The 26896-nt window shown below is 38.6% G+C and overlaps 1 protein-coding gene across 4 annotated transcripts in view; it reads right to left on the bottom strand.

Moving 5' to 3' along the window:
* Window positions 1–26896, bottom strand: part of Cntn3 (contactin 3) — a 397003-nt gene that overhangs the window by 19211 nt on the left and 350896 nt on the right. For 3 of the 4 annotated variants that reach the window (XM_057765759.1, XM_057765776.1, XM_057765769.1), the window contains exons 14-19: window positions 18087–18204; window positions 17142–17300; window positions 16890–17039; window positions 15377–15447; window positions 12300–12534; window positions 10459–10574 (exon numbers count right to left, since the gene is read on the bottom strand). In XM_057765759.1, coding sequence (XP_057621742.1) covers window positions 10459–10574; window positions 12300–12534; window positions 15377–15447; window positions 16890–17039; window positions 17142–17300; window positions 18087–18204 — 849 coding nt within the window. The remainder of the gene's footprint in view (window positions 1–10458; window positions 10575–12299; window positions 12535–15376; window positions 15448–16889; window positions 17040–17141; window positions 17301–18086; window positions 18205–26896) is intronic. The other variant, XM_057765784.1, reaches the window with a different exon arrangement.

The following is a 26896-nucleotide window of genomic DNA, read 5'->3' as shown; positions in this document are numbered from 1 at the left end:
GGGGTGGATGTTGGGATGAGCCAACTCATAACCTTAGGCCTGGGGATTTGCACAGTTGGTCCGTTCACCAGCTCTACCCTGTCTTCACCACTTGGGAGGGTGGCCTCTACTCCGTTCCTGGGCAACACAGTAGAGTTAGCAGTGAAGGTATAGGTTTGGGAGTGCTGAAGATGTGAAGGCAGGAAAACTGTCCCTGTCCTTTGCTCATCGTTGTACTAGCTAGGGGTGAACTAGCACAGATAATGTTGAAGAGCTCACTCTGGGGGGCTGGGCCTCTTTTTGGTTTTAATTTGTAGAGTTTCATTAAGTTGTTTGAGTTCAAACTCATTGTGCAACCCAGGACGGCCTTGAACTAGTAATCCTCCTTTGTCAGACCCTCTGAGTTATCTGTGTCAGCATTTATAGTTGCTAAATAATTCTGCATTATTCCATTTTCCTTGGGTTGTGTTCAAGATTCAAAGAGTAACAGCGCTCCCACAGAGAGAACATAATATCTTCTTGCTAAGGTTCAGTTTAAAGGTGCAGCTAACATGGATATGTGAAGAGAAAAATGAAACGTGTCCCAAAAAGAATTGTCATGAGTTCCTTGCTCGTGCTCTCTCTCCTTCTGCTCCTCATTTGGACCTTGGGATTTCAGTCCGGTGCTCCAATGTGGGTCTCTGTCTCTGTCTCCTTTCATCACCTGATGAAGGTTAATATCCAGGAGGATAACTATATGTATTTCTTTGGGTTCACCTTCTTATTTAGCTTCTCTAGGATCACGAATTATAGGCTCAATGCCCTTTATTTATGGCTAGAAACCAATTATGAGTGAGTACATCCCATGTTCCTCTTTTTGGGTCTGGATTACCTCACTCAGGATAGTGTTTTCTATTTCTGTCCATTTGCATACAAAATTCAAGAAGTCATTGTTTTTTACTGCTGAGTAGAACTCTAATGGAGCACCGGACTGAAATCCTAAGGTCCAAATGAGGAGCAGAAGGAGAGAGAGCACGAGCAAGGAACTCAGGACCATGAGGGGTGCACCCACACACTGAGTCAATGGCGCTGGGTCTGAAAAAGCATGGGATAAAACCGGATTCGCTGAACATAGCAGAAAATGAGGACTGCTGAGAAGTCAAGAACAAAGGCACTGGGTTTTGATCCTACTGCACATACTGGCTTTGTGGGAGCCTAGGCTATCTAGATGCTCACCTTACTAGACATGGAAGGAAGTGGGAGGTCCTTGGACTTCCCACAGGGCAGGGAACCCTGACTTCTTTTTGGGCTGCGGAGGGAGGGGGAGTTGATTGAGGGAGGGGGAGGGAAATGGGAGGCGGTCGTGGGGAGGAGGCAGAAATTTCTAATAAATAAATAAATAAATAAATAAATAAATAAATAAATAAATGAATGAAAGAATTGTCATGAGGTTGGGAGAACATGAAGGCAGTTTCTATTTTTTTTTTTTAAAGGAGCAGAAACTCCAGTGTTATAAACAGGGAACTGTACCAAGAGTCAGAGGTGGGATATTAGCTACCAGCCTATGAAAGGAGATGAAGAAGTCATCATCTTACAATACCCAAGTGTATTGCAAAAGGGATAAATTCATTATGCAAGAATAAAGTCAGCTAAATTTGAAGAGTAGGAAGAAGAACTCTTAGAACTGGCAAGAAAAATTACTAGAAAATAAAATCAGTGATAAGATGAATGGTAGAAATGGTTATCTATTAGTCCAGAACATGGCCCAGAGAAATAAAAAAAAAGTAACGAAAGTAAAGCTAAGAGACATGGAAGATGTAGTGCTAAGTGCTACTGGAGCCCTGAAAAAGGGACAGGGGAAAAACAACTCAAAGGACACATGGGTAAGATTTTACAAAACTTCATGGACATAGGCACCTTCATCTTCTAAACCTACTCAGAGTTTACTGTGGGGAAACTAACATGGCAAACCATATGAAAGGAAGGTGTTTCTCAGCTACTTTCCAGAGCTGGACACCTGGTAGGTTCAGTTTGACTCTATAATGGTAGTGATACGTTGAATCTTGATTTTCTGGAGAGGAAGCAGTGTGTGTGTGTGTGCGCGCGCGCGCGTGTGTGTTTATGCATGTTTGATGTATTTGCTCCATTGCTAAAGGCCGACTAGCACCATAGGAGATGATTTATCAGTTCTCAGAGCTCTATTGCTGAGCAAGTCCCTCCTTAAACACAGCCTCATTTTCTACAGTTTCTGCTACCCTCAGTGGATCAGAAGCCTCTCGCAACTTCTGTAGAGTAAGAAAGAGAAATGATATTTGTGTTCTATTTCATTATTGGTTATTTGTAATTTCTTATGTGTATCATTTACAAAACAAATCTTACTATCCATGGTTTCAGAATTCCCCTGGGACCTTGGAACAAAACATCATTGAACTGTGATATGACTTGAATCAACACCATTTAAGAATACTTCCCTCCTTCCTTTACCAGGCTGGGTATTACATTACAACTCGCCAAGCATCGATGAAACAGTAGTGCTTTAATTTGCTGAGGAGATAATACAAGTTTGTTTTGCTTTTCTTTTGAATCATAAAACCATTTTGCCAGTCAATACAATTTAATCTGGGTAAGTAAACAGAAACAAACTCGAAGAATGTCAAGATTAAGAATGTTATCTCTGTTTCTGCAAGTAATTTGGTTACCCCAAAGTAATACTCCTGCTGTGAGGATTCTTTATTATCACTGCAGTAGAGATTTCACTTAATTTAAGTATAACTGAAATGCAGTACATAAAGATGCTATATTGAAAAGTGGCGCCTTTGCCTAGTCACTAAAGAACTGGTAGTAAATTAAGACTACTTTTTAAATAGATAAAAGTGGTTATGTGCATACTTAGAGATTTTCAAAAGGATAAATGTTTTAACAGGGCTGCTACATGTAACACTTTGAAATAAACAGAAGGCATGGAAAAGTGCATTGAGATATTTTAGGAAAACAAGTCCACATTTATCTTTTACTCATGGCCAATCTGTTCTTGGCCCTGGGAGAGTCATGTGGAAAAACTGCACACATCAATCTGGCTCATTTCCTGCTGTCTCCTCACTGGACATCATTCAGAGGGGGAGTCTAGAAAAACCACAGTACACCTGGGAAGCAAGAGTTGTCCTCAGAGTTATATGGCTGAAAGCCAAGGTTGCACAAGAATCCCCGTTACTTTCCGCCCCTAGGAGGGTCACTACAACCAGCTTCTATTGCAGACTGTCTTCCACCCTCTCTTCAAATCTGCACTTTATTCACTTAAATAAGTTTTACTTGAATTGCATTATGCAAATATGTCTTATTGTCTGTGTCCATTTTTTCTCTGTTCATTTTCCTATGTGAATTCTTCGCTCAGTAACAAGGAATGAGCATGAAGGCATATGCCTCTGCTTCCATCCTCTCAGAAAAGGTACTCAAATATTTGATATCTTTTTCAGTCTAATGAAAATGTTACGGACTAAATACAATCTGGGCAGCTGTTTGGAACAGGAGGCTGTATAAAAGCAACAAGGAGTCTTAGTGGGGCATTCTTTTGTATTGTAGTCCTCTGTCAAACTTAAAACAAAAATCTATCAGGTTCTCCCTAAATATGCCATGCTGAGCTAGTTTGCATGTATAAGTTTATTCACACACTGAGAAAAACTATTCCATCTGGGTTTATTTCTTTTATTTTTAATTAAGATAATTATTATCATGCGGTAATTGTATATACTTGTGATGGTTAATGTTAACTGTCAGTTTGACAGAATATGCAATTACATGGCGGACAGGCCTCTGGGCATACCTCTGGGGATTCTCTTGATTGCATTTAACTGAGGTAGAAGACCCACCCAACTGTGAGTGGCATCATTCCCTGTCTAGGAGTCTACAGTAGATAAATAATGAAGGAAAACTGAACAGAAATACATATTCATTTCTCTCTGCTCCTTACTGTGCACACAATGTCACTAGCTGCTATGGTTTTCTTGTCAAGTTGGACCAGAACCTCAAACTCTGAGCTGAAACAAACCCTTCCTCCCTGCATTGCTTTGGTTGAGGTATTTTGTCATAGCAACAGGAAAAAGAAACTGAGGCAAAATTAATGCCATATGGTGTGGTATTTTAGTTTCTATATACTGTGTACATTGCTCAAACCAGGGTAGTTAGTATTTCCTTATCATTTCTCTTTACTATGAGAACTTTTTTCTAGTTCTATACACACATACACACCACAAAAATAAATACAATAAGTTATTATGAATGATATGAACTGACAGCAGCTGTGACCAGATGCACAAGACCTACAAGTTCTATTCAAAGCAGCATGGATGAGGGTGGGGCTCGAATGTTTCATCCGTAGCTGATGAGCTATTGGTAATTGAAAATAACTGGGCAATGGAGACTCAATTTTCAGTGTGGGGCCCTTGAATGACGCTCCTCACGGTCTAGTAGATTATCTAGTAGATTATACCTATACATACACAGAAAAACACTATTCTCGGCCATGATCAGAGACATTTGTTTGATCATGGTTGAATGCAGAGACTCATGGTTACTTAAGGTGCTAAGAATATGTTAGTGTGCAGTGCTCAGTCCACAGCATAGCTATAAGCATGGACTGACAGTGGCTGCAGTTATCTTTAATGGGCTTTCTCAAGACTAGGGATGATCATCAACAATCAGTTATAGATGGAGTGGAGCACATGCATCCCTTACCCCTCCCTTTAGTATTGCCTGGAAGGATACTCCTCACTGTTTGTCCACCTGGCTGCAACAAATAGTTCATACCCATGTTCACACATTTGGCCCTGGATAAACTCAGTAGGCTACAAAAGAAAGCAGACATGATGTGGAAAAGGGATATGAAGGAAAGGGAATGGGGTTCATAGGGATGGGAGGGACAGGGAGCAAATCAACATGCATTATATATATGTATGATATTCTCAAAGTATTTTTTTTTTAGAAATTAAAATGTTTTGAAGAAGGAGGAGGAAAGAAGAGGAAGAAAGAAGAAGAAGAGGAGGAGAAGGTGGAGAAGAAGAAGAAGAAGAAGAAGAAGAAGAAGAAGAAGAAGAAGAAGAAGAAGAAGAAGAAGAAGAAGAAGAAGACAACGACATTATCAGCATTTCTCAGGCACAAAATCTTCACACCCCTACAGGTTTCTGCCTTGTCTTTATCATGTCTGCTTATTTGTTTATATCCAAAGGGCACCAGGAAAGGCATGAGCCCAACTGTAACTGCTTAGTAGATGAAATAAATTGGAGCCCAGGGAAATGAGCTTCTTAACTAATGCTTGATGAAATCATAAAGAAAGTTAGTCTAGATGTTAATGACGACATATACACGGGTTTCCTCATGGGCCATAAGCAGCTCTCACAGAGATGAGAGGGAGGCAGGAGCTATGAACAAGTTCAAAGTCAAACTTGGGAAACTGCAACCCACAAACTCAGTCAAATGAGTAATAATTAATTAGTCTACTAAGTCATTTATCCTTCCAGGTTAATCTTTAAGTAATTTCTGATTCTAAGTAAAGGTATATTTTTATCAGGCTATAATTACATAAATGTATTTTTAACATTTTCCCCACAAATTCATGGCTCTCTTAGCTCATTTTCTTTTTTCTTTGTGTATACCATGCACTTGAATACATTTTCGATCATGGCTTCTTTTGCACACTGTATACTTTACATTTGAAGATCCTGTTTGTTACTTTCTGCACTAACAAGCAAAATTCAAACACATTCCAACCCAAAAGTTTATATAGAAAGTCCCATTACCACTGTTCTTGCAATCCTTTGCCCCCCCCCCACCAGTAAGTGGGACAGCAGCTCTGGAATCACACACTTGATGCACAGCAGATTTCTTTTTTTTTTCTTTTTTTCTTTTTAATTTTTTTCATTAAAATTTAAATCCAAAGCTCAACATTCAAAATAGAAAGTGGAAGTTGTAAGCCTCCTTGGGCCGTTTTAGCAAATGCTGATTTTTTTTTTTTAAGAGTACATTTATTCATTTGTATTACATCCTGACTGTAGTTTCTCCTCTCTCCTCTCCTCCCAGTCTGTTCCCACCCTCCAGTCCTCTCCCCTTCTGTTTCTGTTCAGGAAAGGGCAGGTCTCCCATGAGTATCAACAAAACATGACATATCAAATTTCAGTAAGACTAAGCACCTCCCCATGTATTAAGGATGGACAAGGGCTCTCTTTCATTTAATTCCGAAATAAGGCTGTGAGTTATTGACTAGTATTATCTCTATTTTAAGTGACCCTTGGAAAACTTTATGAATATTTTGAACCTCACTTCCCAAACAGCCAAGTCAGAACTGTATTAATTTAATCAGCCTTTTCCATACTACCCTGAGAACTTGAGAAACAGGACCAAGCAACTAAGTGAAGTTCTTTGTCCCATACGGGGCCTATTCTCTCTCCTAGGAAGATCTGATTGCATGAAAATGATCTAACCTCTACTAGATGTAGTGGCTTCCACTAGGGTTCCTTGATTTTCTGTCAATCATATGCTCACATGTGTTCTCTGACATGAGATTTATTTTCAATAAAATATTTTTTTCTGAATGATTCTTCAGCAGCTATATTTATATATTACAGAAATATTCAGTGCTTGGACACAGCACAGTCAGTACAGAGCTCATGTGCCCTACTTAGTTCAATTCCCAGAATCCAATGCAAAAAGCGGGTGCAGCTTGGGTGCCCTCCATTTCTCTAATTGACTTTTATGATTAAAACTCCATGTTTGGGAGGCATGAAGAAGTGGATACCTGGGGCTTACTGGCCAGTTAGTCTTTCTGCACTCATGAACTCTCGGTTCAGTGAGAGATCCTGTCTCAAAAATGGAAAGTGGAGAGAAAGAGAGGAAGATACTCAACATCAGCTTTAGGCCTTTACAAATATTTGTACACACACACACATACATAAGCAACATGTAAATGTCCTGTGCTAACAGTTCCCAACATCCAACACTCTCAAGATGTTTTATAAGCTTGTAAGTCCAGTACAGAGTATTCATTTATTTCTTTCTTTTAAGGGTATGACAAGGTACAGTCATGTTGGTGTAGTAGGAGTGGTGGGCTGCGTCCTGCCACCTGGCTCCTGCATGGCTAGCTTTATTTCCGAAATAACAACACACAAATTGTATTCTTTTAAACACTGCCTGGCCCATTAGTTCCAGCCTCTTATTGGCTAATTCTCACATTTTGCTTTAACCCATATTTAGTAATCTGTGTAGCACCATGAGGTGGTAGCTTACCAGGAAAGATCTTAACCTGCGTCCATCTCAGAGAGGAGAGCTATGGCATCTGTGTCTCACTTCCCTTCTTCCCAGCATTCTGGTCTGTCTACTCCTATCTAATTTTCTGTCCTATCAAAGGGCCAAGGCAGTTTCTTTACTAACCAATGAAAGTAACACATACATAGATGACCCTTCTCCATCATGTTGGGACTTATGATCCTGTATTTTGTCTGTTAAGGGCAAAAGCACTCAAGGCTGGCATGCATTTCTTTTTCCTAACTAAAGAGTGCCAAATGTATACATGGATTTTCTTTGGCTAATTTTGATTAAAAGCGGAATCCTTTGTCCTGCTCGTCTTATGGGAATTTCAACTACCAGTCACTCCTGGGCTCATTTCCAAAGCTGGGACAGGTAACTTCTTATGGCACTTTAGTTGGACTAGGGGGCTGTTCTAGGTGAACATGTAATCACTGCTGAGTGCCAGAGCACAGGTGCTCCTTTCTGTGGTCTTGCCATGAGTCTGGGAACTGCTAGGGAGATTTAAAAAAGAACGTTTTCCACCAAGACCAAAATTTTCTGTATTTTCTTCCTCAGTACCATCCAAGATACAAAGAAGCATCTACTTACATTTCTTACACTATGGAAAGAATTCTAGGAAGGGAAGTAGGTATCAGGTCAGGTGACTCAACTTTTCCTGAGTTTTTTCAAGTTCTTGTTAAATAAGAGTTAAATAAGAAAGCCTAGACTCGGTGTCTGCTTGAGACTATTTACTGGAATAAAATTGGCAAATAAACATCTTAAATAGTCCACTTAAACATAGTTCCCAACTGGCTTTTTATTTCCATGAGCCATATGTTATGAAAAACACCTTGTTCATGTTACCTTGCTCAACTTCCGGAAAGGAGGAAGCTTATGACCTGTTCATATAGCAGGGGCTGGCTCTACCATCATTGCTTGCCAGCAGTTCTCCTGCTTGCAGCCCACATAGCTTCGCTGCCATTGCCACAGTCAGTTTTCTAACCCTTGGGAGATCCTGCTGCTGCCCTTTCATGTCCCACTGCTTACATCTGCTTCGCAGAGTCAGGTCCCTGGTTCTTAGATTTTCCTTTCCGGCCTCCTTTCAGTGGCTGATCATGTCCCTGCTGTATTTTTATGGTGTTATACTCTCTTCACCTCCCTTTCCTTAAACGAGCATTTCTCAACTATGTTTGGGAAGCTGTCACGTTCCCAAATACTTACTAAAGCATGTACATTTCCTACCTATTTTCATCCAGTGGTTTTTAAGGAGAGTTTGCAGAGCCCATGTTTACTGACAACCCCAGGTAATTCTGGGGAACTGGCCCATACACTATCTACATCTTGAGCATCACTGTTCTGATGCCTGTCCTTTCTCTAATTCACTTATTAATATTTATTTAAGTGAAGCCTTGTTTGGTTACAAGGAATGGAAACACTCAGAGCTGTTCAAATACAAAGAGACTTTAATGAGAAGAAGGGCAAAGTGGAAAAGAATCTCAAGGCTACTTGAGATTCAGGTAGCTATTAAATGGTTCTTCCGGTTTTTTCCTTTCTAAAGATCTATAAGCTCTTGCTTGCTTTATCCTTCAGGGTCATACTGCTCTTATCTGACCAGCTTTGCCCGGAATGCCTGGAGTGTTAGCTTGCAAAATATGAAGTGAGTTGTGAATCTGACAGAGCACCTCAATGGATATAATGTCTACCCCACTTACTTAAATATGTCAAATAAGAACCCCATTGATTGTGGTGAATGTTTTATAGATCACTTGCCTGAGATCAAGTGACCACCCTGGGACAAACACCTGCGGTTGAACTGAAAAGTAGAAGGGGATACAGCTGTGTTGAGCAAACATGCCCATGTAATCCTGTCCAAATCACCTGCTTGCACACAGAGGTCATGTGCTGGTCGTTTAGTTTTGTTGTCAACATGACACAAGGTAGAGTTGTCAGAGAAGAGGAAGCTAAGTTGAAAAATGCCATCAGATTGCTTTAGACAAGTCTGATGGTCATTTTCTTTACTAATGGTTGAAATGGGAGGACCAAGATCACTTTGGGAGATGCCATCCCTTGTGCAGGTGGTGATGAATAATATAAGAAAATAAGTTGAGCAAGCAATGAGAAGCAAGGCAGTTAGTGGCATTTTTCCATTCTTCCATTTTTCTTTGGTTCCTGGTTCCTGTCTTGACTACCATCAGAGATGGAGTGTGGCCTGAGAGTGAAATAAACCCTTTCCTCCCCAGGTTGCTTTGGGAGATGATATTTTATCACAGCAATAAAAATAATAAACAAAAAAATAAACACAGCAAAAAAATAGAAGACAGATGTTGGTAGAGCTAAAATCATAATTCTTATTCCAACAATATTGCTGATAAAGAAATCTTAATATTGGTTTTTTTTATTATTTTTCTAATTCTGAGCTCCACTGCTCTTTACTAAATGCTGGCTCACTTTATCATTCAGCACCATGTGTGGGATAGTCCCACTGCATTATTCTGAAGCCACCATTCTCTGAGGGATCCCTGTAAGGATATCTACACCATTTGTGCTCAGTCAGAACTGTTTATATTCCTTCCATGTTTATCTGTTTTTCCTTTAATTTCCTGGGTAAGCCTTTTTGCCCTTGTGGACCCTACAAAAATGGCATGTTCTTTTCCACTCAAACATTTATTTTCTTGCTAACTTATTTTGGCTTGCATTTTATTTGGTCTTAAGCTTTCCTCTCTTTAGATATATCTTATTTCACCAAATACAGAGATCACTGCAAGTGAGAGTTATGTCAGAGACAGCTAACTATGCTACAGAGTAGAAGAGAATCTTAGAATGTAACAAGAACACCAAGAGAATAGGACAAAAACCCAGGAATATGTTTTCATGATGACATAAAATTATCTATCTATCATCTATCTATCTATCTATCTATCTATCTATCTATCTATCTATCTATCTACCTATATATGGTGCGTAGTTCAATCTTCTTATTTTAGAGAATCCACATAGAAGATTTTGATTTTGATTACATGATTTTCCTTCATATTTAGTATATGAGCCTTCTCCACCCAACTTGTTATTTTTACCTCCCTGGATGAGTTAAATATTCAGATGCATCTGCCAATAAGAAAATTTCAGCTGAAGACAATGTTTGTCTAAGATGTTGATGATAAGAAGAATTTGAAAGGAAACAAAGTGTAGTAACATGGAAAAATGCATTAATTCTAAAGCAATTACCTCATAGCCAAGTAAATGTCCATTGCTCAACTTCCAGGGAATTGTTTTCCATGAAACTTCAATTTCTGAGGAAGATAGGCTATGGGCAGAGATGTGGGACGGGGCTACTGTAGGCTCTGTTCAGAAACAGGAATTGGAATACAATGATAATTTTGACCATTCAATTGACAAACCATCTGAAATCCTAAATTTAAAAATATTCCTAGATTTTATGGGGTTCTCAGAATTTTGCTTTTCTCAGAATACTGGTTCTTAGCAGAAATTTCTTCTCTTTGAAATCCATCTCTGCATTAAATGGTTTTGATCCTAGGCCACAGTTCCATGAGGCTAAAACAGAATCAGGGTTTAAGGTTAGGCACAGTGGGTTTTCTGTCCAGAAACTCTCAGGGTTGGGGCAGGGATATCAGGAGTACTTAGCATTAATCAAGCCAGTACTGGTGTCTAGAGCATCAGATCATTTTCTGAGCCCCTTGGATTGTGATTCTTTATGAGGTACATTGGTTAGATTTCACTTTGCCTTACTGAGGCCCTGTAACGTATTTCTAGTATGCATCTTGTTGCAAATGGGACAATTTAACAGTAACAGCAGGGTGGAAATGAGCAAGACAAAAATAAGCAAAAGCCTCTGGATGTTTCTTCCTTCCACCCACAATACTCAGGTCTTAGGTGCATGGGTAGGCAGAATTTGTAAACTTCCTGGCTCATCACTCTTATTTAAACCCTGTTTTGCCTTTAGAAGTCTGGTAGTTTCTGGAAAATGAATCTGGCTATAAACATTAGGGTCTCTGTTTTGAAAAGATTTCTACAACCATTTTCATTCCTCCCTATTAATGGAAATGAAAACATAAGACTGGAGGTGGGTAGTGTTAGTAAAACTGATAATATTTATTATTATTTAAATCACCAACATTGAACCATGTTTTATAATTTATTAACAGGTTGTGAGGTAGGGGAGACAACATGCTATCATATTTCTTAAGTTAAGAATGGTTAAGGCCAATGTTCCCTGGGTGAAATTAGCTGTTCCATTTACTAAATATATATTTAACAAATTCATTCACATCTTTCATCAATCTTCTATTTTCTCATTTTTAAATGGAGACCAATAATTTAACCTATACTTCAACCTTTATCATAAAATTCAAAATGAAAATGCATGGCAGACGTTGAGTGCTTCATATACTGTAGTATGAGATAGACATTGATAACAGGGCTAATGTTCAGTTGTTAATACCTCAAATGGCAATTTTGCTTGGTTCTCCTAACTTCATTACCATTTTCTCGAGAGAGCTGGAAAGAAAATACTGTGTTTCGATTTCTTGAGGAGGTATTCAAGCAAGTCAGAAGGACTGAGCTGTTTCTGAGTGACGTCTGCAAGTATCTACAATAGCTGGGGTCATACTTCAAGGACACACAGCTCTTACATGTCAACCTCCTGGTTCTCAGTATCCATCATGCTCCAGTCCTTTGCTGAGGCCTCAGGAAATACTGTTCACAGCTCTGGACCAGGCTAGTTTGAAGGGTTGCCTAATTTTCACATTAGAAAGAAAAATGAACTTTGAGAGGTGACAATATCCCATGGTTCACAAGATAAAACTCAGGATTGGAATGCCTCATGACGAGTCTTATTATTATACTCTGTAACCATCAAGTGAGTCCTAACATCTCTAGTCAGGAATGGTTGATCATTATGATCTGCCCTGGCAATCTAATAACAGCTCTGATGACTACTCTTTTGAAAAAAAATATAAACATATCTGAAGCCACAAAGAACTTCCAAGACATTTCTTTAAAATAATGCATTGATTAGATTGGAACTAAAGACTTTATATTTTCCATACCTTCCTCTGCAGAGAACACTGTTGTCACTGGGCTAAAGGGCCCTTCACCTTTGTTATTGTAAACACCCACTTTAACTTCATATGGTGAAAAAGGCACAATGCTTTCGTTCCTAAAGACATATCTTGGGTTATCTGGGGATGTCACCACTGTCTGGATCCAGGTGGTAACCCCAAGTGGGCGGAAAGCAACCACGTACCCAAAACCTCCACCATTCTGTAGTTCTTCAGGGACTGGCTACAAAGAAAAGACATATTAAATCATCCTCATTCATAAGGTCAGGGCAAAAACGATGGAGACATCATTTGTGAATTTGAAAGTCATTACATAATGATTTATATGGAATTAAGCATATGTACTTTTAAAATGAGAAAAGCACCCATGAGACAGTCAAGTGAGATGTTTTTAGCTAGTCACATGCCACTTGTTCATAGGCGTCAAGATAATGAACTTACATCTTCTATAACTATTCAGATATTAGAATATCACATAGTCCAAGTCTGAGTTTCTAACAACATAAGCTTTCATTCAAGAACACCTGTTATTTTAAGACAGATAAGAACAATCAAATCTCTAAATGCTAATTTTATAGAAAAGGTCATACCTGGATATTATGACTCAGTACAGAAAATTAGAAAGAAAGAGGAAGGGAAAACAATGCACTAAATTCAAAGCTGCATGTGATTAAGTAAAAGATTCTACTTACACTCAACTCCAGGAAAATGACATTTTACTTGTAATCAACATCTGCAGATTACCGAGAATTTAGTTCCAGTGTCTTTTAAATGTTAAATTCATTGTTATAGTGTCTCCTAATTGTGACACGAAGTCAAGGCTGAGAGAATGGCCAGGAAGAATCTAGACAGTCAAGCACATGACGGTCTGTGTGATAGCAGTGGGACACACAGAACTGCATGGAAAATTATGAGTGAATAAGAGTTAACTGTTAGGGCCTGATTCTCAGTACTGTTTATTATTTCCTTGCTTTGCTGTCTTCACTGATACCACACTGTGAGTATGGAATGAAACTATTATGTGCAAATGAGAGGAAAGAATGCAGCAGGGTGAGCTGTAGTACCATTGGCATCAATGCCACTAGGACCAGCACCACCACTACTATCTATAATACCATGGACCAGTTCCAGGAACTCTCTGAGTTATAAACACCACTACAATCACTACCAACAACACCAAAATTAACAGTACAACTCCATGAGGCAGTTCCACCAACATCAGCACCAACATTGCCAACAGTGCTGGAAATGCTAGAATCAGCAGCATCTCTTAAGAGCACTGGTCAGAGCACCCTGCATGACCCACATTCATATTCCTAAACCTCCTACTATCACTGCTGCCACTAGTTCCATAGAAACACCAGCACCAGGAGTACCCCTGACAGCACCAACACCATCAAATAGTTCCAGGAGAACTGCCAGTACTAAAGGCATCAATACTCGTTTTGTCAGTACCACCAATACAAAACAGCAACACCATGAGCACTGTTACCAGTACCATAATAAACATCATCCATAGCTCCAGCAACAATGGTAGTATCTGCATGAGGCCCACCACCATTTATACCGTCAATAGAACCAACACTAGAAGCACTGTGACTTAGACCACTAGAGTTACCACTATTTACACAAGTACCATCACCAGGATTGGTCATACAAGAATCAACACAAATACCAATACCAACACCAAGAGTACCACTATTAGAAGTAGCATCTGATGTGGGATGCACTTTTCTATACTGTGAATATGTCCTAGTACCATTGGTTAATAAAGAAGATGATTTAGCCAATAACCAGGCAGGTGGAAAATCCAAGCAGAGAGACAGGGAAAGAAGGCAGAGTCTGAGATGCCATCCAACCACAAAGGGGAAAGATGTATGAGCATCAATGGTAAGCCATGGGGTAAGTGGTGTTACACAGATGAATAGATATAGGTTAATTTAAATTAAATGTTAAATTAAGAGCTAGTTAATAATAAATCTGAGCTAACAGGCAAAACAGTGTGTAAATAATATTAAAACTCTGAGTGATTCTTCAGGAGCTGTAGGGCAGGAGAGAACGCTCTAGTAATAAGCATCATTTGGATAAGTGGTGGCATCATTACTACACCATCACAATTACTGGGACCATGAATTTTATAGTTTTATGAGCACTGCCACTAGCAGTACTGATATCTCCAGCACTACATGACCACCAATACTATCAGTGTTGTTAGAGCACCAATGCCACTAGCACTACCGCCAGCACAGACCTATAAATGCCGTCAGTACTACCAGTAACAGAAATAATGTAACCAATACTACTGCCAGAGCTACCAGAAGCATCATCACTAATACCTGGCACAATTATCATCATCGCTACCAAGACCACTGGCACTACTGTTACTGACATATCAATACCACCACCAGCACTAGCACTATCATTACCGCTACCATCAGCACAACCAGTGCTATGGACATTACCAGCACCCATGACACCAACAGCACCATCACTATCAAAAGCAGCATGAGTACCACCAGAATCACTAAACTCCAGTCAACGCTGCTGCTAATACCATCACAGGTACAGACACTATGAATGATCAGCACTCTCCAAACCCTTAGCATCATTAACAGCATCAGTGGCAGCACCATGTCCTTGTACTGTTACTAGCACCAGACTCAAAAATATCCCAAACACTAGCACCATTTGCCATTAAAAGCAGCAACCGTAACCTATCAGCAACATGATCAACAGCTCCCTATTTCCCTGTGCAAACATGAGACCACCATCAGCACCAGAACACTAAAATAAGCAACAATACTATTCTTATCACCATCAGCGTCACTTAGCAATACGACTGCTGGCACTAATACCACCAGAAATGATGTCACTCAAACCAACACCAATACTAGCATCAGTGCCACCAGTATGTATATGTTACTACCACTAGCAAAAGTACCACCATCACTGCCATGACCACCACCACCATCATCATCACAATCAACATAAGTATACTGCAGGAGAATGTGATAATTGGATGAAAAGCGATAACCTGATGGGAAAGATGTTGCTCAAACACTTACATCCCAGGTTATTACTAGTTCAGATCGGCTTCCACCTCCTCCGCTGACCTCAGAAGGTGCCACTTCTGGAGCTGTGTGGGTCAGAGACACAGAGACAAAACCCTACTTTTATATGGTAATATTTGACAGGAGATTCATTTACTCATTTGAGATACCATTAAGGGTTTTAACACTGACATGCTAGAAAGCATGATACAAATGCATGAGCATATGTACATTTCTATATCTCATTAGTAACATCGTCAGTTATTTATAATCAAATGCATTTATGAAACATTTTGATAAAGTCATCAAATTATTTGATTTACACAAGATCATAAATGATTCAGAAATCTCTGAAGCAGTAAGAAAAAAAATATAACCCAAGTGAAAGCTACTTGGTAACAACTAACTAAGGTGACAGAAAAATTATTTCCCAGGATTGACAGGGAGTAAGTTCAGCATGGATTCGTCTGGACTGGAAGTCTCAGCACGGCACAGGCTCTTGGTAAGAGTGGCACAGACTGGAACCCTCAGGTCCTGCTAGGAGGTGTTCTTGATAAAACTCCCACAGTTATCAGCTTTCTCACTCACGCTGAGAACCTTTTGGTTTATAAATCCTGAGATGAAACTAGAATATAAATTCTATGGAGGGCCTTTGTAATACGCACTGCTGTATTTTCTGGAAGCATATCAGCCGGACCCTAAAAACACATTGTATGAAGGAATGAAGAGGATAGCCAGAACACATCCTACCCGTTTCCCACAATACCTAGAACCAACATCAGGTATACTGTCCTGAGGAAAGGCGGATTTACAGTGTGCAAACATATTCTATTCTCCTTTGGCTTAGTGCTTAAACTGATACATTTGCTGCATCTCATGGCTCATTTTAATTAACATTACTGGTTGTGGAAAGGGAAGTCTTGATGTACCCATCAATTTCTTCTTTAAAGCAATGGACGGTTTACCTGCTAACTCTGAGTTTTAAGGAAAGCATGCTTTTAGAATTATGAAAGTAGCTTGTGACACATGTTAATAACTGCCTCATATAAATTCTTAAAATGATGCTTTCTTAATCTGACACTTATGGAGCCATAATATCCTACTCATCAATTGCCCGTGTGCATTTGCCGAGTGTGGTGGCAGAATGAGTTTTCTCAGCAGCATAGCTCCCAGTGGCGTTATCAGGCTGATTTGTCAGTGCTTCTTATAAATGGAAACAATGTTTCCCCTGCTAACAGGGAGCTATGTCAGATAGTAATTATGACCTTAAGTGACAAAAACATATTCACTCAACACACACTAATGATTGCCTGCAACTGACTGAACTCCTGAAATGCCACATCACATCAGAGTCACTTACAGGTTTCTTTTGAAAAATGCCATATGTCGGTCTGCTATTAGAAAGGTCATATCATTGTGACAATGGGTTATTGAGACAGATCTCTTGGTGGTTGGGAGATCAAAGCTAATGGAAATATACACCCCGGTATATCTATTAACCCATTACTCAGAAAACAAAAGCACTAACCTGCCTCTTCAGTCCTTACTTTTTCTGAGGGTAAACTGGGTTCTCCACCTCCAATTTTGTTACTGGCTACTACCCGAAACTCATATTCCACCCATGGGTTTAACTCCACGACGGTAGCTGTATGCGTCTTGCCATCAATGACCTCAGGTACTACAAAGGAACAGTTCAGAAGATATAGAGCCAGCCTGTGCCAGCGCTCAATTGGTGCACATTCTCTAACTTGTTGCCCTCTATTTCTCCCATCTACTTTACCTGTTGTGACAGTTTGCCAGCCCACAGAGAAAGGTGTCCTAGCCTGGACTGCATAGGATAGAACCGGGCTGTGGCTGTCTGTACCTTCTGTCCAAGAGAGCTGGGCTGTTGTGTCTGTAATTTCATCTACCTTTACATTTTCTGGTGGTCCAGGTGAACCTAAAGGGGGCAAGAATGCAAAGAGCATCTCATAAATGCCATTCTCTTCTACCAAAGCAAAGAGGCTTACGTCATCACTTTAATACCTCCAACTTGTTGCCACTTTCAAAAGAACTTAAGGGAAGAGGCCATTTAACTGGTAATAAAACTACCACTTTTTCCCCCCTGCATTCCCATTGTTAGTGGAGAGATCGTGATAGGAAGCCATGGTTCATGATACTATGTGAATACAGGTGCCAGCTACGAAACGATGCTCTATTCAGGGGCATCCCAGTACCTTGATAAATTAAGCGTCCCCTGCTTTGGGAGGTATGGCCTTCTGTGAAACACAGCTTGGCTTGCTACCTCAATGTGTTTTATTGTGTGATATGCTTTGGACATCTATTTCTCAGCCTAGCAGTGAATCAGTACCCTAGAAGGCAACCCAGGTTGGCGAATTTTCCCATTGCTCTGGATAATGCTTTTGGAGGTGGACACACATGTACCACCCCCACCCTCTCTTTCCTATTGAATATAGTTGTTGAATTAACGACATGCTCAAAAACATATTGGATTGGCAGCAGCTGTGGAATGCCAATTACAGTAAGAACTATTTGAAGGGCACAGTTGATGTTTTTATTTCTTTGAATTAACACATTCTTATTGTCATATATTCTAGCATGTGGGGGTCAAGGATAACCTCGATATTATGCTTTGCATTTTTGTGTAGTATCACACTACAGCTTTCCTCTAGTGAGCAGTGCTCATGGAGCACATTTAGACAACACAGGAGGTAACACCGCTTACCCCTTACTATGAGCTCAGCTGCGGATGAAACGCTGTCCACCCCTGTCTGCACCATACACACATACTTCCCACTGTGTTTCAGTTGGATGTTTCTGATCATTAAATCGCCAGACGAACTCTGTTGGGGAAACAGGTAATGAAACATCATTATATTTAAAAAAACACAAAGGATCTTGAAAGCAAGGCAATTCGTGTTTAGAGAAAACAATGTGGCAAGTAGTCAGGACACTAAAATCATAGGATACCTGGAAATTAAGACAAGTTCAAAACCATGCAGGATGGCATACACATTTCTGTATGCATATAGAGCATTTCTCTGGGTATTTATGGCTTCAAAAAGAAATGAGGGCAGAGATTATAGTCTCAGATTCTATTTACTTCCACAAGGCAACACTTCTTTTTATATCCACTGCTTAGCACCAGCTCAGTTCTCTCTGGTTGCAACCCCAGTGCAATTATCTTCCTGGGAAGAGGAGGAAGCATTTGGGTACCTAGTGGGAGATAAATATGGCATGGCAGGGGGGATTACCAGGGTTGAAACATTTTTCTCTTTTCTCAACACTTTGGAGCTTGAAAGACTAAAGTCATCTAATTCCTAAAAAAGCGACAGAACTTAGAGCAAGAAAATATGAACCCCCTTTAAAAAAAGAAATTAAAGCACTTTAAAACCTCATAAATAAGAGTTATGCAGAAGACATTTGTTGGCATCCCCTGTACCAATTAATGGAACAAATGTGTATCTAAATGCTCAACTTTAAAAGGTCCTCATTTACAGAGACTATAAATTCACATTCATAAAATGAATAACTGCAGGTCAGTTTCCCACATCAGTGGAAATACAGACTAAAATAAGAACATCTGGAAAGAGAGGTGCTTCGAAATGATAGTCACTTCACGTCCATCCTGGGAGAAGAAGAGGCAGTGCTTATCGTGGTAACTAAAAGGAGTTTTAGTCTTGCATGGGCCAAGAGTTTGTGGCAAGAGGGACTGGACTGATCTAATTTTAGGTAGTTTCCGAAAATCCTGTTCAGGCTAATATCTTCCATATTGCTCCCCATCCTTGGGGTTGCTAATGGCCTGTGTATTCTCCATTGGTTGGATCACCTGGCTTTTAGATAGGATTTCTAGGGTACCGGGAGAAGCAGCTGTAAGGTGATTGATGGCTATAATTAAATGATAATCCAAAAACTGTTCAGTTTGCACATTTCTACTTCCCTCGAGTTGAGCTTTTTTTTTTTTTTTTTCCTTTTCTCCTTCCCTCCCTCCTTCTCCTCAGGGTTATTTAGAAATGTGTCCATGGAGATAACTATCCCTGCTTGCTGACCTTTCCAAACTCCTCTGGTTTTATGAGCTCCTCATGCTCACAGGAGGGTGATTATCATTTCCATAGAAATGTCCTCTTTTCTGCAAAGCCCTATGACCCATAAATGCCACCAAGGCACTGGGTGAGGCCTTCTGTCTTTACTTTCTCATTTTGAAACGGATTAGAGAGAATTTAACTGTACTTTTCTTATCTGCTTTGTCATTTGGATCTCCCTTTGGTTGTTTTTGGCTCTAGAGTGAGTAAGGAAGAGATTGGTGTTGGGAACTTAAAGCTCAACTGACTTTTCCTACTGAAGACTAAAGAAAGAGAAATAGGTAATCTTGCATATAAAACAAAATTGAGCAACAACAAAGATATTTTCCCCAAAGAAATGCAGTCAGGTTCACCTGCAGAGAATATATAGTAAAAAATCAATCATGTTTTCATAAATTCCTTTTTTTTCATTTTATGTATATATAAATATTTGGTGTATATTTGGTTGTTTTTCTCATGATCAACATAGAAAAAGTGGAAGAATTTTTAACTGAAAGAAAATTTTGCAGAAACTAAGAGGGACCTTTTCATAAGAAGAGACTCCTTGTTCATTTTCCAGCTGTCCAGACCCGAATAACAACACAGATTATTATATTAATTATATTATTAATTACAACACTATTTGGCAAATAGCTTAGGCATATTTTTAACTGACTCTTACATCTTAAATTAACCCATTTCTATTAATCTGTGTATTGCCACAAGAATGTGGCTTACTGGTAAGATTCTAGCTGGTAGCTGGCATCTTTCTCCTTCGGCAGCTACATGGCGTCTCCCTGACTCCATCTACTTTCTCTCTATATCTCTGTTTAGATTTCCTGCCTGGCTTTACTCTACTAAGCCATTGGTTGAAACAGTTTCTTTAATAACCAATTATAATAAAACATATTCATAGTATACAGAGGGGAATCCTACATCAGGACCTTCATGTTTTTTCACCTATTTCTACTCTATTTGTACTCTTCTTTTTCCAGTGCTTTGTCTCCTACCCAAGTGTTGTCATTTAAGAGAGCTCTAGAAGCAAGTGAGATTCTCCTTAACAAAATCATGCACCATGATTCATACTTTAGAGTCACCTAAGAAGAGAGCCATGCCCAACACAGTCTCTGCTTTCCAGAACATATACTGAAGTCAAACTCACAAGGTTTGCATGTGTACAACAAGCTATGCTTATGAATTAGAATGTTTAATATAGGTGAGATAAAACCATGCTGCACACACTGTGTATAGACAAATACAAATGAAAGAGACTCTTTCAATACCTGCTACAGATACGGAATTAGAGCTGTTGTCGTTGGGATAAGAAAACTATACATCTCCTCCTTGAATCACTTCAAATATCACCTAAATCAGGGTTATATGTACAACTCATTTCCAATTAATTCTGTTCTTTATGCTATGCCCCAAGAAATGCACTTGTATATACACTAAAGGAAATTTATAGGGAAAACAAAGAAATTAACTGTCTACCTTAGTTAAAATAGATTTCAGATGACTTAGTTAATGAAATACCGTCGGCTCATAAATAAATGAGCAATACATATAGACTGATATGGTTGAATCTAAGAAACATAAAAGTTAAATACAAGATATAGTTTTTATTACATAAGAGACCTAGATTATGGTTACAGTTAGGATCAATTGTCTTTTGCGTTTGCTGTTAGCTTTTCAAGCACTAGGAGTAGAATGTGGAGCCTCACATGTACTCAGTGTGAACTTCCCCACTCAATCACATCCATAGTTTGTTTGTTTGTTTATAGACAAGATCTTTATACATCTCACAAACTGAAATTTGCAATCCTCCTGCCTCAGCTTCTGAATCAGCTGAGAGTATAGGCCTGTTTTAGTAGTCTCAGTAAAAAAGTAGAATGAAGGATCATGGTAATAATCTGGATGAGACCCATATTCTGTCACTTGAGTTCAGTGTTGGTTAAATCACAGAGATTATTTTGTAGCAGTTAATTGGATTTAACACTTTGGTAGAGAAATAATCGTTGGCAAAAATATAAGAGTATGTACAGTTATATTTCTAAGTGCATGACTTTTAGAGAAACGATAAGGAAATGTATTCACATAATAAGACTGTAGTTTCTAACTCTAATTTCCTCATAATATTTAATATTTAATAATCAAAATTCAAATTAAGGTGTTAGTCACAAATCCTAAGATTTTTATCAAGATGTAATAACTTTCAGAAATGCCAAAATTTCCAAAGAATTTCTGTCGAGAAGATATACATATATGCAAGTGACCCTTTCTTCTATCAGTTTGACTCCTTAGAGAATACAGTTGTTGGTTTACTGTGATGAAAGAAATCATAGAGAAATATTCAGAAAATCTTAAGTAAAATTAGTCAAAACTCAGCAATATTGAACTTCACAGACTTCCCCCCCAATATATTTATCAAACATTGCATAATATCAGAGAATATTTAGAAGCATGGTGATAATTTTCCAGGGCAGGGTGTTCAGCACCTGGTGTGCAGGCTGCTTGCAGCACAGGAGAGCAGTGAATGCACACAACACAAACTCACAAACTTAAATCAGAATGAGATTGTTTATACTAATTGTTCTATAACTTGATCATGTGCTTCTTAATAGTATACTACATAGATGACAATGCCGTGTTTCCATGTCACCCCAAATCAATATATGTGGCTCTTCCTATCTGTATGCATTTATCGCTTCAGTTTATGATAGTGTGCGGCTTACACTATGTTATCTTCAACTGCAGACCACCTAAAAACTTCAGAACTTACATGTACTTAGTGGTGACTTGGTAAGTGAAACAAAATGATTATTAATTCTGTTTTAACCTATCATTGCAAACTATAGATTTTTAACATTATTTAGCAGACAGGTGAGTACTCTTTTAATTGATTATTAAGGGAACTTCACACTGGAGTATAATTCCCACATCACTGATTGTCCTTTACAATTGGCAACCCAACTTCATACTGTCTTGGGAAAGGAGATTAGGAAGACCCCAACTTCGCTGCCATTTCCTTGCCAAATAATCTGCATAATAGAAATAAACAGTCACATCTAGCATTCTTTTTATTTTATTTATGTAGACTCTGTTCCTTATCTAGGGCAGTGATCTGTAAGTCTCCCCTAAATAAATAACCCTTTATTATTCATAATTCTGAACTAGTGTGGAATTATTTTGTGACTTCCACCATCATGGTGATTTCTTAGAAAATTAATAAATAATCTACCTCAAGACCCAAAATACCCCTTTTGGGAATATACCCAAAGGATGTTCAAACATACCACAAGGGCATGTGCTCAACAATGTTCGTAGCAGCATTATTTGTAATAGTCAGAAACTGGAAACAACCTAGATGCCTCTCAGCCAAAAAACAGATAAAGAAAACATTTATACAATAGAGTAATATTGCTACTCGGCAATAAAACATAATGATATCTTGAAATTTGCAGGCAAATGGATTGATCTAGAAAAAAAAAAACATGTTGAGTGAGGTAACCCAGACCCACAAAGACAAATATAACATGTACTCACTCATAAGTGGCTTTTAGATATAAACCAAAGAAAAACCAGCCTTACAATCCACAACCCCAGAGAACCTAGACATCAAAGTGGACCCTAAGAGAGATATACACGGATCTAAATAGGAAAGAGAAAAAGACAAGATCTGAGTAAATTGCGAGCATGGGGATCATGGGAGAGGGTAGAAAGGGAAAGGAGTGGAAGGGAGAAGAGTGGAGAAAAATTTATAGCATAATAAAAACAATAAAAAAGAAAAAAATAAAATACGTTCTTAATTGAAATAAAATAATACTACATTTCCTCTTCCTTTTGCTCCCTCAAATCCCTCCTCAACGCCTTCCTCTGAATCCTTCACATGCCTTCCCCACCCCTCTCAAGGTGATAGCTTTTTGATTGGTATTTGTATAGGAATGGATACAATTGCTGAGTTCGTTTTTTGTTGCTATGTATAAACGGCTCCAGGGCTGACCATTCTGCACTGGACAACCAGTAAGGGGCCTTTTCCCTGGGAGAGGCTAATTTTCCTTTTACAAATGGTCATTAGCTGCTTGTAGTTCATTGCTTCAGGGTGGGACTCTATAAGAATTTTCTCCTTGCACATTAACCAATTATTTAAATTAATTAAATATGAATTTTCAAGGTAAAACCTTCTTGTCATATAACATTTCAAATTATAAGTGTTCCTAATGAAACTGAAATTAGAGCAAACACAAATGAAGGCAAATATTTTTTTCTTTGCATTTTGACACAGGTAAACACTGACCTGTGAACAGCCAAAGATATGTGGCCTTGCTTTTCAATATGATACAGATACTTTGAAAACAGTTTTGAAGAATTTTAGAAAATATTTTAATTTATTTGTGACTCTGTCTTAGAGTTTACATACATTTATTACCTGCTCATTTTTCAATGGAGTGAATAATGCTTCACTCTGACATTCAGCATAAAGAAATATTTGCTTGTGTCTCTTTACTAACTTGTACAGGACCTGTCTTCACAAAAGATACATTCCTTACTTCATGGAAATGCCTTATTCAAGCCATCATTGCTTTGTGTTAGCGGCTATATTGAACTATCTTTAAGAAAGAAGCACACTGCATGAGAAGTTAGAACCAAACTATCCAATGAGAACGAACCTTGAGAACTCATTGATAACTTCATTTATTATCATCAAACAAGACATTGATACATTGGTGTTCAACTACATTGTCAAGTATCCGACTAATTTTACATTGTCCTATTTTTTTTACGATTTTAATAAAATTCATTAAAAAAATCTCATTACTTAGACATGTTCATTTTCTTTATTAAAGATTTCAATCAAGGATCTGCTTCACAATTTAATTTTTTTGTACAAACACTAATGCGTAAGTTAGATTATTTTGTGAGGTCATTTTGCTAACATATGATGGATGGTGGATACAAATTACCACAGATGATGTTGTTTTCTTTTGTTTGGTTCAGCAGCCTTCACTTGTGCTTGTATACTTAATGCATGACCCATATAATTCTTTTCTTATTTTAATTTAGTTTTGATTTCATTTTACCTTCCATCTACAGTTCTACCCCCAGCCTTTTTCTCCTTTGAAGTTTTTCCAGCCCATCCCACAAATCTACTCCTCCTAATGGGTAAAACACTCTTCTTTATCCAATTTGGCCATAGAAACCAAAAGGTTACATACCCATGATCTAGGGTATAGGATAACTAAATAAAACAACATAGAGGTCTGATAACCTTGAAGTAAATTCCTTTGAGCACTAATATTCTTTGAATGCTGTCTGTACTGTTCTGTCTTCATTTTTGTGTTCTTTTTCCAAACTATTAATTTTTCCTTCTTTATCAAATAGCATGAGTCAGACGTGTCAAACCTTCATTTTCTTCACCTCCCAGTCTCATTTTCCTTAAATTTTCTCTCTAAAAGTTTAGCAGTGGGATTCTCAGTTTTCTAGAAATAAACTTTTCAAAACTGGTAGCTATAGGCTTACTAGAAGAAGAAAACTAAGAGAGAATTTTTCAATGATTGACACTGAAGCTTAAGGCATCAAAGAATGTTCCACAGTTCATACAGATTTGAATTCCTTCCTACAGGCATCGTATTATAAAAAAAAAATAAGGTAACTTCAAAACCTCTTAAACAACTACTATCACACTTCAGTTACTAGAGATATGATCCTGAGTGCGGGAAACAGTCCTTATATTTACGACGCTGACAGTGAGCAAACAGGGAGCAATCAAATGACTACACAAATTGGTATAAAATTATAGTGTGAGAAAGTTACATCATGCAGAAGAAATCTATAGTTTTCTGAGGTTTATCTCTCAACTAACAGCTGAGCTAAATTTGTATTAGGGCAGAAGTTAGCTAGGAAAAGAAGAAAAAGGAAAGGACACGCATAAGTGCAAACTCCAAGGCATGAGAGGGGACAACCTATTGGAGTGAGTCACAAAGGGGAGGGCAGCTGAATGTGTCTGGGACATAGAGATGACAGGGGTATAGCCATGTGCAATTATCAGCATGCAGGCATGTCAGTTAAATGTCAACTTGATTAGAACAGGAATCAACTAAGAGATCTATCTGCCCATAGATATTCCTTCTAGGAAGTTAGCAGACCCTATCCCTACAGTTGGTAGCACATTCTAGGGGTGGTCAAGATACAAGGAGGTTCAAGGGAAAGACAGGGCTGCCTGCCTGTCTGGGTTGGTAAGGATGTTGGTTAAACCATTGTTTCTGGTGCTTGTTGATTGCTGTCCTTTTCTGACATCAGAACCAGATTTCTTCAGCTTTTTAACTGGACTGGAGACCCGAGTATCTCTCAAGCTCTTTCATATCTCGAGACTGCTGGGGCATCTAGCTTCATGAACTGAGTAGCTATCAGGTTCTCAGCTTCTACAGTGTGAGCAGCCATTTTGTTATAACCAGCACTTACCATGGAAGCCTTTCCAGAAAACTTCCCGTTCTAATACATAGTGATTATTATAATGTTTTTTTTTTCCCCTTTAGAGACTCTGGCCAATACTCCAGGAAAGTTAAAGTACTCTATAGCTAATGTCAAGTTCATCTTTACATACTTAAAGACAGTATTTTTTTTCTCTTTCGGGTTGCTACATTTATGATTGATTCCCAAGCTTTGCTCCAATCCCTCTCCTCCCACTCCCCTTTCTTTCAGGTTTCCATGGTGGTGGAGTTGAAATCAGGGTCATGCAAGGCTCAGCAAGCCTTCTGTCAGGGAGTTACAACTCTAACCTCTAATATCACTTTCAATTATTTAGATAATTATACATATTTTCCCCTATAAGAACACTTATTCCCATATCACTGGCATACATCATAAATGTATTTAGTGGCAAAATAATTTTTTGATATTAATAAAATAGCAAAAAGAAGAGAATCATTAACTTTCCTGCTTTTTTAGATAATGATGATTAACGAAAATTTTGATGTAGCATCAAGAAACACTCATCACAAAGAAAAACAGTACATGAAGTAATAACCCATGCCAGGCAAAAAACAGACCATTACTAGTAATGACAAGTTAGCTAAAATTCTATTTTTGGTCTGCCATATGTTAAGAACTGAGGTATAATATATATTTTGGAAGTGGGGGGGACCTCTTATACTGACAATGGGGTATGAACTTTGAATATAACATATTATCAGCACAATTCCTTAGGAAGCACTGTCTATGGTAACATGGCTGTCAGACTTCCAAAGAACAAATTTTACAGTTTAAAGAGTAAGAAACATGTTCTGATAGCTATTTTTCGAAGGCAGGGCTGAGTAAGTGGGCTTCCTCCTTTTATCACTGTTCACAGTCTGTTATTGACAATTGTCCCTCATTGACTATTCCATCTCTCACCACAGTGATTTTCAGATTCTAACAGGACATCTGAGTCACATCCAGCTACCTTGAAAACAATGGAGCCTGTAGATCCTTTCTGGAA

The sequence above is a fragment of the Chionomys nivalis genome, chromosome 1, assembly GCF_950005125.1.
Source record: "Chionomys nivalis chromosome 1, mChiNiv1.1, whole genome shotgun sequence".
NCBI classification, from domain to species: Eukaryota; Metazoa; Chordata; class Mammalia; order Rodentia; family Cricetidae; genus Chionomys; species Chionomys nivalis.
This window is presented reverse-complemented; position numbering and strand designations above follow the sequence as displayed.